The sequence below is a fragment of the Maniola jurtina genome, chromosome 8 (assembly GCF_905333055.1).
Source record: "Maniola jurtina chromosome 8, ilManJurt1.1, whole genome shotgun sequence".
Lineage (NCBI taxonomy): Eukaryota > Metazoa > Arthropoda > Insecta > Lepidoptera > Nymphalidae > Maniola > Maniola jurtina.
In genome coordinates, this window is record NC_060036.1 from 8,782,450 (window position 1) to 8,795,868 (window position 13,419).

General features: G+C 36.0%; 2 protein-coding genes across 3 annotated transcripts in view; one reads left to right on the forward strand and one right to left on the reverse strand.

Moving 5' to 3' along the window:
* LOC123867588 (forkhead box protein O) overlaps positions 1-13,419 on the forward strand; it is a 113,915-nt gene that overhangs the window by 46,902 nt on the left and 53,594 nt on the right. The window lies entirely within an intron of this gene.
* LOC123867589 lies at positions 254-2,551 on the reverse strand. Its single transcript, XM_045909684.1, has one exon. It carries the CDS (start codon positions 2,451-2,453, stop codon positions 954-956), a length of 1,500 nt encoding a protein of 499 aa, XP_045765640.1. The 5' UTR covers positions 2,454-2,551; the 3' UTR covers positions 254-953.

Below are 13,419 nucleotides of genomic sequence, written 5' to 3' on the forward strand. Positions count from 1 at the left end.
AAGTACTCAATGAGAGCCTACGTTCCCCAATAATTTTAGATAATGATGGTCCCCAATACTCTTTAGGCTTGAATTTGTTCGACGGATTGGTACAGAAAATAATTTCAGGAATATTTTTATTCGCTGAAACGTTAATTTTCTCAAGTAAATAATCATAATATATTTGCACGTCACTTGACGTACAACTGCAACTATCAATATTTGGGAATACATTCATTAAGTCATTATTATATAATTTCCAATCTGCTTTTTTAAAATTAAGTTTTTTAGAGATGTTTATATTATCTTGATAACTTGTCGACATTTTAATTAAAAGATGGTCACTTCCTAAATTTTCGTTAAAAACCTGCCAATTGAAGTTTACAGCTATATCTGACGATGCAAAACTTATGTCAGGAGCCGATCTTTGTAGAACACCGTTTACTAATTTGACTCTGGTGGCATCTCCGTTATTTAGTGATATGAACCCACTTTCAAGTGCTGAGTCAAATAAATGTACTCCTCTTTGGTCTGTTTTATTTGACCAGTTCGAATGATGGCCATTAAAATCGCCTAATATAAGCGTCTTTCTAGTTATTACTGAAAAAATATTATCCCAATCTGATTGACGGGTTTGAATAGAAGAAGGGCAATAAATAGATACAACATATTCCAAATTTTTACAGTTTAAAATTTTTATGCGAATAGCCTCTATTCCTGGATTAATGGAATCAACAGAGCTAACATGCGATCTGATAGACTTATGTACAACAATGGCAACCCCTCCATACGAATCATGACGATCTTTTCGATAAATATTATATCCACTAATATGGAGTGCAGTGTCTGCATCCAACCACGTTTCAGAAATAACAGCTATATGTATTTTTTCTTGATGTAATAAATTATCTAACATTAATAACTTAGGTTTCAAACTTTGTGCATTCCACTGAATAATATTTAAGTAAAATTCCTTAGCCATTAAAAAGAAACTTTGAAAAAACGTCATACAATTTTCCTTCACTCAAAAAATTAACTAAAAACAACTTACACTCTTCAAAAACAGCTCTTACCACTAACATCACTTTATCACACCAATTTTCTTCAGATAATACAATCTCCTTAATTCTATTAAACAGCTTCCAAAAATCAAATCTATTTCGTTTTCTTGTCCTCGCTTTTTCTGTAGATTCATCTTGTGTATCTTGATCACTTTCCTGACTTCCATCATAATCCATTCTCTCGTTCTGAGATTCACTATTATTCATGTTATCAGTTTTCTTAACTCTCTTTTTCTTTTTGTCCTTATTTTGGTTTTCATTTATTATTATATTATCTGATTGCTCATCCTTCTTTTCCTTTCCATGTACTATAGCTGTCGTTTTCAGCACGCTACTGTAACTTCTAGCCGTTGTACTCTCTGATACCGGAACTGTATTGCTTCTGTCAAGATCTATATCAACTTCCTCTCTCGAATTGTTTGCCTTCTCTTCTTTTTGATTTTTCAAATATATCTCTAGCGCTGTTTTGTACGTAACATTATTCTCACTCATTATAAATCGAATCTTTTTTTCTTTTCTAAAAAAGGGGCAAGACTTGTCTAGAGCCATGTGCGGACCTTTACAATTAATACATTTATATTCTTTGATTTCACAATTATCATGAGCTCCACCACATTTCGGGCAAATATTCTTATTTAACTTACAAAATCTCTTAATGTGTCCAAAAGACCAGCACCCAGAGCATCTTGACACCGGAAACTCAAATCGTTCGACGTCAAATTTAAATCCATATGCATATATCGATAACGGCGCAAAGGGGTTTTTAAAGCATAATCTCACAGTTTCGCTTTCAACCCACTTACCCTCCTTATTTACACGTTTCAATCGTCTAGCTGAAATTATATCATAGTCACACTTAAAATTTTCAAGCAACTCCTTTTCGCTTGTACCTACGTCAACTCCCTTAATAATCCCGTAAGACAAATTACCTTGATTTGTAAACTGAGCTCTTATATCCAACTCTGTTAGTTTTTTCAAATTCATAAATTTTTCGGCTTGATTTTTATCACTAAATTGAATAAATATTTTATATGGACTTTTATACTTTATTTTAAGCACATTAGAAATATTTTCGTCTCTTAACAACCTAGCAAAAGCCATCTGTTTTGGAAGAATTTGTAATCCAAATAAACTCACTTCATAATAAGTACCGCTCATGTTTTCGTTATTTTCACTGAATGACCTGTCGTTTTCATAAGACTCAGTTCTAATATGTCTCTTTGATTTTCTTCTCGCCACCGTTGTAAATCCATCCTCACTACTGTCTTCGGTCTCCCGCGGCCTCTTATCGACTTTTTTCGGCGTAGACCCATTATTTCCATACTCGCCACTTTGTACGACACATAATTCTTGTTCCCCATACACTTGAATTTCGTCACACTTACTATCGTAACTCATAACATCATCCGCCATAGCTATTAGGTAGGTATAATTTTAAAAGCGGGTAGATTAAATAACACGTCTTCACGTTATCGCACGAATTGTCTTGAAACTTCCGCTCGCTAACGCGGTTCACGCGCGACTGAGCAGACGCGTTATGTTTCTTTAGTAAAATCTAATCATAAATCCTAATCTTTCAACATAAATTAAACGCGTTTTAATTATAATCGTCTTTGTGTTCATAATTTATAGAGAACGAACAAGAAATGAACTATTTTTATTATACAATATACATATACAATAAACTTTTATTGTTCTGATAAAGCAGAATTATTAGGTTGAGCATCTGATGCCTAAGATAAGTCAGGAGCTAGTGAGTAAAACGCTGTAATTCCTTCAAAATTAAATTTTATAAGAGAAGGGAAAAACTGAAAGCAAGCTTTTGAAATTATGAAACTTATTATTTACTTGAATATTAACTTTACTTTTGAAACAATAATTATATTTAACTACCCTCCCACTTATAACTTAGTTATCGGTTGACCAGATTTTATTTTACTTTGAATTTCCAATTGGAAAAAACTAAATTAAAATCGGTTCATTAGTTTAGGAGCTACGATGCCACAGACAGATACACAGATACACACGTCAAACTTATAACACCCCTCTTTTTGGGTCCGGGGTTAAAAATACAAGTGTAAGTACGTTGATATGGTTGACATGTTGTTATAATATTGTTAGTTAGGACCGTTTTTTCATTCATCAAATAGGTAACTTTTATCTGGGGAATAAAGACGTTATAACAGATTTCCTGTGCAAAAACTGTCCAATTCTCTTTATTAGTCCGATAAAAGGTTTTTGACGGTTGAAAAATCGCTCCTTAGTTGATTTCTCGTTTTGTATACTTGCTCCTGCCCATAACTGGGTGTGCGTGGACTTTAGAATTGGTTTGGTCGATTTAGGTAATTATTTCTATAGAAAGTTTTGAAATGTAGCCTCTGTTGATTCAGATATAAGCTATTTACATTCCAAATTTCTGCCAAATCGGTTCAGTCATTGTGGAATGAAGGAGTAACAAACATCCCAACAAACACACTTTCACAATTATGATAATAAATGTGAAATACTAAGATATATAATATACACCTATTGTACAGAAGATAGATAAATGATTTCATAATATTATATTTTGTAAAAGTATTAATTGTATGTTATTTTTACGGTTAACTAATTTATTATATGTTTTATTTACAGGTAATTAAATGAAGGGTTACGCGATTGAGCGAAGCGTATCAGGGTGAGATTATAATTTTTTTTTTGTTTTAAATCATTATAGCAAACAAATACGTCGGTATTAATTTGCACCTATACTAATAGGTATATTGATACAAAATGTATTACGTACATAAATTGCATCGGGAGTAAGTATTAACAGTTCAATAATAATTGAACAAGAGGATAACTCAAAATTTAAAATAAGGCGGTAGTAATTATTTTTACTCTCATTTTGTTGCGTACCTACCAAAAAAAAAAAATTATCGATACTGATTACCCGGTATGTTATGTCACTACAAAATTGCCATCTCGCCCTGTCGCGAACATTATGTACGTGGTGAGTGGTGACCGTGCGTACCGTGGGACGCAACAGGTGATTTTGACAGAAGTTTATCGACGATGGGGACGTTATTGTTCGACCCGTTATTAATAACGATTATTTATTTTTATCGTATCTAGATTGTTGAAGAGACTTACAGCGATACAACTTTATGTTATTCAAATTGCCATCTTGTATTATCGAGGTAGAGATGTGCTCTGCCTTTAATCAAAACCATAAATTATCTAGCTGACCCGCACTTTCGGACAAATACCCTACTTAATTTTTTCCCGTCAGCCCGAATATTTTCATAGATATAACTTACTAGCCGATGCCCGCGACTTCGCCCGCGTGGATTTAGATTTTTTGAAATCCCGTAGGAACTCTTTGATTTTCCGGGATAAAAAGTAGCCTATGTGCTAATCCAGGATATTATCTATCTCCATTCTAAATTTTAGCCAAATCCGTCCAGTAGTTTTTGCGTGAAGGAGTAACAAACATACACACACACACACACACACATACAAACTTTCGCCTTTATAATATTAGTGTGAAATTACGGAATTTACTGCAAACTTTCATTCTCTTTTTAACTTCCTTAGGCGTGGAATTTGCTAAAATCCTTTCTTAGTGAGCCGTCTACGTCATAAACGAACCTGTAAAAATTTTCAAGTTTTCAAACCCAGCAGATGGCTATGCGTTGACAGATCAGTCAGTCAGTAAGGCCAAGTCATAAGGACAAGTCTTTTAAAAAAAAACCAAATGTACGCGAATAATGTCACAGAGATCTGCTTTAATAAGTAAGGAACAAACAAATTAATAAAATATTAACAACAGTGAATATTTTATTAATTAATTTATTATTTGTCTGGTGGGAGGCTTCGGCCGTGGCTAGTTACCACCCTAACGGCAAAGCCGTGCCGCCAAGCGATTTAGCGTTCCGGTACAATGCCGTGTAGTAACCAAAAACGGGCATGGGTTTAATAAAAACTGCCATATACTTGCTCCCTTCCAGGTTAACCGCTTTCATCTTAGACTGCATCATCACTTACCACTAGGTGAGATTGCAGTCAAGGTCTAACTTGTATCTGAATAAAAAAAAAGTCAATCTTTAATCCAGCAACTTCACTGCAAAGGTGGCCAAGGAGAAATAGAAGAAGAAAAAAATTATTAAATTTAAAGAGATAGATTCTCTAAATATTGGCTTCAGTATTTAATAATAAACAACTACAGATAGAAATCACTTTAGCGAACCCTGCAATTAATTGATCTACGGATTTCCTAATAGTCTAGAAAATGTTCAAGCCCAGTTATCCGGCGAGAGCATGCATAGTCCTAAGTGCATTAGTCGAATTAGTGCAGTCAGGGGTAGTAAAAAATTCAATTTGCTTTCAACGAAGAAAAAAGGATGCTCGGTAAAAATTATATTCCAGTTTCAGACCGTTGCGGGGGTTACGCGCAAGCTGGCGAATCTAAAAAATCGGATTAACTCCAACGCTTATAGGAAATCGTTAAGCCGTTCAGGCATGGAATATTAAAAAGTGCGAGGGAAAACTTCATAATTTTTACTGCGGCAAAACCAAAAGGAAGGGTTATGATTTTAGCAGTCTATGTATGTAGGTATGTATGTATGAACCTATTTTGTATCCAGATTCTGTGTGTTGTTCCACCGTAGCGCCTATAAGCTACTGGGCCGATTTTGATGAATGAGGTGTCAATTGATTCGTTGTAAAGGCCCGGGTGACATAGGCTTTATTTTATACGAAAAAATGACCTATCGGATGTTACATCAAAAAATGTAGGGGTCTTCAAAAAATTTTTTTCGCGTTTATATTGAGTGGGATGTCTAATGAAAGAGAAGAAAATTCTGAGTTCATAAATATAAATCTACTACAACATTAAAATATACCAAGCGATATTTTACAATAATATTTCAGCGTTCATTAAGACAATCGCAGCCGGGTTTTAGTTTTCAACTTTTTGAAAACCTGAGAATGTTATGACTCGCGACTTCGTCCGTGTGTATTTGGGTTTCTGAAATCCCGTGGGAACTCTTTAATCTTCAGGGATAAAAAGTAGCCTACGTGATACGTCACTCTCCAGCAGCCCGGCTAGCATGGGCAGTAGATAAAAATTATATCCCCCGATTATATCCACTGATGTCATAGAAATCAGTGGATATAATCGGAGATATAATTTTTATCTTCTGCCCATGCTAGCCGGGCAGGTCTTAGCTATATCCGTAGGTACGTATCTATTTAATTGATTTTATAGTTTCGAGTGCCTACTCTTTTTTGTTGATTAGTAAAAACCATGACTATCAAGAATCAAATAAGTTCTGCAGCAGCAGCCAGCAACTAGTTTTATTTTATGAAAGTCGTTTATGAAATAAGCAATCAAAAACTCAATTGCGACAACCATTAGAGGCATCGTCGAAACGTAGAATTTTTTTTTATTTTAATCAACAGTAACGACGAATTCGATTTTAATTTCGAAGCGTACTGCCACTTTATTTTAGTGAATTACTTTTTTTTAATAAAAAAAGACGGAATTGCCTTCACAATTATATTTAGGGAATGGTATAAGCGGAAACCTTTTCGATGTCGACAAAAACCGCTCAAGGCTATCGGCTAGTTGATAAAAGGGCCTTTAGAACCGGTCTCGGACTGCGTTGAGTTACGGTAAAGTTATCTAATAAATGCAAAATTCAGGGTTATTTACAGTATGAGGAAATTATTACTTAAACAGTGACGAGACATTATTTTAAGCATAGATTGACGCGATCGTTCTATATAGAGCCTCAATAGCTCAACCGGTAAAACCGAAAGGTCGAAGGAAAGGGGAATATTAGTCATTTAACATGGCTAATATTCTTTAAAAAAATAAAAAATAGAGTGGAACGCTCGATTCCGCTGAGCAAGTGCAATTTGACCAACATAAATAATATGGAGGTATGCCTGAAAAGTAAGCGCATTTTCGCGCTGATCAGCCAGGTTGTTTAGCGCGGAAGTGCAGTCATTATTCTGAATCACCACACGGTTTTCATTTGTACAGTAATTTATTTTAAAAAATAAAATCTTTTTTAATTGTAATATTATCAATAAAAATCAAATTATATTGCTAACAGAGTGTAGGGATTGGGAAGGGGACCTCATTGTTTATTATAATGTGCAAGGACGTCTCCAGGCAGGTTGAGCCACTATCTTGGGACGCTATATTCAGAAACTCGAATACATCAATTCATAATAGCCTTATCTAACTATAATTTAATTCATGTGGGTGTATTCACATATCTCTTCGTCGTATTCATCATTCCTGAGGGTCGTGATCTCTTTCCATCAATCACATAATGGTAGGATTTGGGAGAAAAGAAGTAGGTACACCTCAAGAGCTTTCATAGAACAAGGGTTCATCATCATTCATCACTGTTGGACAATGTTGAAAATTGGGCCCAAAATGATGCATGGTCCTGTACATAACTATATACTCAAATATATATATCATTTATCCGTATAGATTACCTATCTTCTACATTAAAGTGTAATTGTTATTCGCAAGTGACATACAGGCAGAACTTCAAACCATTCCTGGGAACATTATACGGCAGAGGCCATAAAACCAATCCTTTGATCATCAAAGGATTTTTGCAGTCACGGCATGATATCAAACCAGCTTCGACACCTAAAGTTTGTCACTTCAACGCACTTAGACATAACGTTCGCGTTCCCTTCAATTTATGTGAATACCAAATCTTTCTCTTGCCTATTTACATATTTTGGTTACAACTATAAGCATAAATATAACTTAAATCGTAAAAATCGTATAAATTATAATCGGTAAAAAGATAAAAAAAGTTTTTATTTCGTTTTTTTACCCCATAAATTTTATGAGCCCTCATTTTTATTAGATTTGTAGTGCTTCCTTTGCTTGTAAGTTATTGGACAAATGTAGAAGTCGTCAATCTCAATTTTATATTTACATAATAACTACGAAAATAAGGTTGTAATAAAAATATGGCCTACGTCTTGATTTTAAATATCCTTATGTATGTTAATAAAATCTTAACGATGTTTTTTTTCTTAAAAAATATTAGCTGTGTTAATATTATGACTAATATTTTCCTTTCCCCTCCAACTAAGCGTAAATCTTGTGCTAGGTGTAGATACGATATAATATTATAGTGCTAGGAGTGGGTGGGATTTGAATCGCCGACCTTTCGGAATTTGAGCTATTGAGGCTCTGAATCAAGCGTCACTGCCGTCGTCGTCATCACTACCCATATTATAAATGCGAAAGTGTATTTTTTTGTTGGTTTGTTGGATTATTGGTTTTTTTGGTTTATCCTTTCACGCCGCAAGGAAACAACGGATTGACCTGATTTTTTGCAAGAATATAGTTGAATACCTAGAGAGTGACAAAGGCTACTTTTTATCCAGGAAAATTAAACAGTTCCCACGAGAATTTTGAAAACCTAAATCCACGCGCACGAAGTCGCGGGCATCAGCTAGTCAATAATAGTTAATGTCCATTGCTGCACATAGATCTCTTGTAAGAACTTCCACAACAGACGGTCTTGCTTCAGTCGGGGATCTACCAAGACTGCGCTTTCCGGTGCAAGATCGCCTTACCATATCTTGGGACCCCAACGTCTATGAATTCTTCGAACTATGTTCCCGTACATGGCCACTTCAGCTTCGCGACCAGTTGAACTATGTCTGCTTACTTTGTTTATTCTACGGATTTCTCATTTCTAATTCGATCACGTAGAAAAACTCCGAGCATAGCTCTCTTCATCACCCCATGAGTGATACCGAGCTTTCTAATGTATGGCACTATGGTATTTTAAAACTCCTAGATAGAAAATGGCGACCTTAAAACAGCTGTTCTGTTTGACGCCATTTTAAATGTGGACGGAAGTAGGTAACTTTCGCGTTACTTCCGAGTTCCGTACGAAAAAGGTCTGAATTACAAAAATTGGTCAAAATACATGTTATAACCGCATAACGCACTCGGTATTTTTTATACACATAAATATACTACCTACTTATCTACAATTTTGATAAGTCGCCTGCGCAGATCTGTCATTGCTAAAGTCACCTTGAAGTTGACGACCATTCGGTTCGATACTTTGAGGTTAATGACCACAGTCTACGACTCAGCCCTCAAAATCAGAGACAAAATGCTCTTTAAAGTTTCTACCGTTACTTCATAGGTATATGTATGTAGTTGAAATAATTTAAATACCTATTATATATTTTGCTTATAAAAGTGGCATTTCTTTATGTAATTAGGTAGGCACGAGACCGTAAATTTTTCATTGTTAAAATATTATTTATTTAAAACTCTGTCCGTAAGTACAATCGACATGATAACGAAGAAACGGAGTGATATCTAAATATCTCCCGACCTCAGTCACATTTTTTAGGCTACCGTACCTCTAAAGGAAAAACTGGCCAAGTGCGAGTCAGACTCGCGCACTGAGGGTTCCGTACTCGGTTATTTTTTTTAACAATTTCACGATTAATCAAAAACTATTGTACATAAAAATAAATAAAAATCTGTTTTAGAATGTACAGGTAAAGCCCTTTCATGTGATACCCCACTTGGTATAGTTATCTTACTTTGAAAATTGAAACACATTTTTTTTTAATGATGTTACCTAACCACAAATTCGCGGTTTTCAGATTTATTCCTGTACTTGTGCTATAAGACCTACCTACCAAATTTCATGACTCTAGGTCAACGGGAAGTACCCTATAGGTTTCTTAACAGATACGACAGACAGACAGACAGACAATAAAGTGATCCTATAAGGGTTCCGTTTTTCCTTTTGAGGTACGGAACCCTAAAAAACTAGGCAAGTATATAGATAGGTAGGTACTTAATGTTTTATTGAATAATTATTATTATAATACTAAAGCATAATCACAAAATCTACTAATTCAGCTAGGGCACCCAAATATTTTTATGAAAAAATAATAGTCGCCCTTGTAGCTTTGGTTTTTTTAAAGTCCTGTGGGAAAAGTAGCTTTCGTCAAGATCCGTTCAATGGCTAAGCCAAAAAAAGTAACATACAAACAGACTCACGTTAGTTTTTTAGGGTTTTAGGGTTAAGGAAAAACGGAACTTTTATAGGATCACTTTGCTGTCTGTCTATCTGTCTGTCGAGGGTTCCAAAAGTACCCTGTCGTGGGAAGGTAAATATTATGAAGTTTCTATCGGTGACAGCCCTACTACGATTCCGAGATGTTGGATTAGGCGCCTTGCGCCTTGAAAAATAATTGACCAATTAGAGGACCGGTTGTCAAACAAGTTTTTCAAACACCTTCGCGTTTAGTATTAAAATTAGTATCTGAACCAAATATAATATCCTTCTACCGTTATGTTGAAAGTTGAAACCCATTCCTATAATTTTAGGCTCAGATCTATAGGGCGTAGGTAATTTTGGCTTTGCTCTAAAGGTGCCCACGCACTCGAACTGAACTGCAGCTGAACTGCGCGTCGCGTCAGCGCCCCGCACGATATTCTCTTTAGCCTCGCCGCGCGGCAGTGACGTACATGCGTCGTGGCTGGAGAGAATATTGTGCGGGGCGCTGACGCGACGCGCAGTTCAGCTGCAGTTCAGTTCAAGTGCGTTGGCACCTTAAGAGTTCAAGACAGATTTATGTGAGTGAGCTAGGACCATAGATACATATCTATAGGTAGGACTGTCTCATTTTAACTGTGGCCACAAGCCCAATCTTGGAACTAAAAGTGTGAAATTCATACTTCATATCGGTTAGATGCGTCCCCGACTTACGGCTGAAATTAATTCAAGCCTATCCTGAAATCTGTTGATAGGTTATTTAGCAACGCTGTTATTCATAGTTAAAAATTGTACGGTCTTATTCGACAATTAACAACATCGCTAATTAGTATTTATCTACAGATTGCGGATAAATTGATTTTATTAATTGCGGCCGCGCGTGGAGGAATCAGTGTGACTCCTTAGCCTACAAGTTCTGTACCAGTACCAGTTAAGTACCAGCTCTGTTCTAGAATGTAGTTAGTGCAAGCAACGCGCGACGCCTCATCTCATTGCGTAAATTAACCGGGTACTCGTCAAGCTGGATAGTCTTATGTTTCAATAATTCATGGCGTATAAGCGGAAAGCTTTGAAAATGACCGACGAGTACAGATAATTTCCACAATTAACATAAAAGACGTTGTTACGCATGCGCTCATGCAACATGCAGCGCGAAGCTGGCGTCATTTGCATTAGACATCTACCGGATAAAGATTGCCGCTTACATATTAACCCGGAAATGGACCATCGCCACTTCACCTGAACGGGAGGCATGGAATTGGGGCGGCTTACAATTATACCTCCGCCACGTCGCGTCGGTCGGAAAGTATGCTAGACTTCGAAAAAAGAAGTTAATTAAGTACCTACTTCAGATAGGTTTATGTAAACAAATCTACCTGATTTATAATAAAGATTTCTATATGAAAAAGATTTTACGTTTTAAAGCCGAAATAATTCCGATTTTAACTATACGTGTAACAGAATACTAATAATATTATTATTATTTTAAGTGCATTTATACGACTTTATTGTAATAAACTAGAACCAGAAACTCTGATTCGGAATTTATTATGAGAAAATATAAAAATTGCACGTATTTATCCTTGAATGAACATGCGAGTAATAAAACGAAAAGCTATATAATATTTCCAAGTTTCAGTTAGTTAGAAACAGGTACAACGACAACCCCATATCAAATGCAATGGGATTGTGTAAACTTTGCACAAGTTATTGCAACTACGGAATACTGCACTAAAATTTCTTAGAACTTATGGAAGGAAAACTTGGACCGATTCAACAGTAGCACTGATAAACTTAATAAAAAATTTAAATCAGATGTAACTGAAAAACATTTTACGTTCGACGCAAGTTCGTGTGATCGTACCTTTATCGTTGTTAAAGTACTGTCTGCATTTAGCGTTCTTTTTAAACTTTGCTCGGTTTCTTTTTGTAGTTTGTCGAAGTTTTACCTCCCTGTAACATTTTACCGGGGAGCATTTTCCACGCGGCAATCACATCGAGTTAATAAGTTTCCGTTTCGATGGCTCCTGCGTTTTAAACTTTTAGGATATGAGATAACAAGCTAAGAAAGGAGACGTCGATTTGGCTAAGTCCGCTTGAAAACGTAACTAGATTTTTCGATTCTTTTACATTTTTTCGTTTTACGAAACAGCAGAATTTATTACTTACTGCCCTTTTATGCTCCATCGACAGTAAGTATATCAGAGAGTGGTCTAAAGAGTTGTTTGGCACTGATAGGTGCTATCAGTGCCAACAATTCTTTAGACTTAAACTCCCTGTTCTACGATCACACCTTACGCAGTGAAACAAGGTTCTAGGATTCTCGGTATTCTTCCGCGTCTCGTTTCCAGGTAGGGTTGCCAGGACTTAGCTCTATATTAGGTCAGACATTTTGCCTTAAAATCCGGACATAAATTTTTAAGTAGTCAGTCATAGCTTTTTTAAAGCGATATGTATTTAAAACTGCCGTGGATCGGTATAATTAGATAAAAAGCCTTATCAAAAGCTGGATTGGCTGGACATGGCTGTGAAAAGCTTAACATGGCCGACTAAGGCCGGATGTTTGGCGAGTCGTCCTATATAGAAGATCGCCAACCATCAGTGCTATATGCACTTGTTCTGAATGCTTGTGCTCTGCGATTTCCAGGTAATTTCTACGTCGCACATGCAAATTGTGGAGCGAACTTCCATATGCGATGTTCCCTGAAAATTTTGATATTCAAGGGGTGGATGAGTAAATACGCATTGGCAGATCCTCTGGTGCTGCAGAATGCAGATGTCCATGGACAGCGATAATTTTGAAACTTCAGGTCACCCGCCTAGTCGTTTCCTTGCTATTTTCGTAAAACAAAGCCTATGCTTTATGAAATACTAGTATCAGAATAAAGAGCCTTTATATAAAGCCATGTCATGCAGTAAATCTCAGAGGTCGATGATCTTCATAATCTTATACACATAATTATGCTTTAAGCCAGGTTAGCGCATTCTTTCTTCATATTATTATGCTATTATGTGAATTCGTAGTGAAACCCAAACGTAGTGAAATCCAGTTATCGAAAGAAACATTTATATTCAAACGCGCGTGAACTTACGGCGCTACTCGTACATTGTGAGTGGAAAATTTTCATTTTGTGAAGACGCATGCAATTTTGATCTCACACTTCCGACTCAGGCGGCGTTTACCGTGTGAATGAACGAAATACGAATCGAACATCTAGAAAAGCCTTCACGCGGTCGAATGATGACGATAAAACTCAAGGCTGTGTAAAGTTTGACAATTTGTCAGGCAAGATCTTTAAGATACGCAAAAATTAAAAAAA

What these genes read in the sequence shown, in the direction of transcription:
- LOC123867589 (XM_045909684.1), bottom strand. Translation starts at nt 2,453, where the DNA reads ATGGCGGATGATGTTATGAGTTACGATAGTAAGTGTGACGAAATTCAA.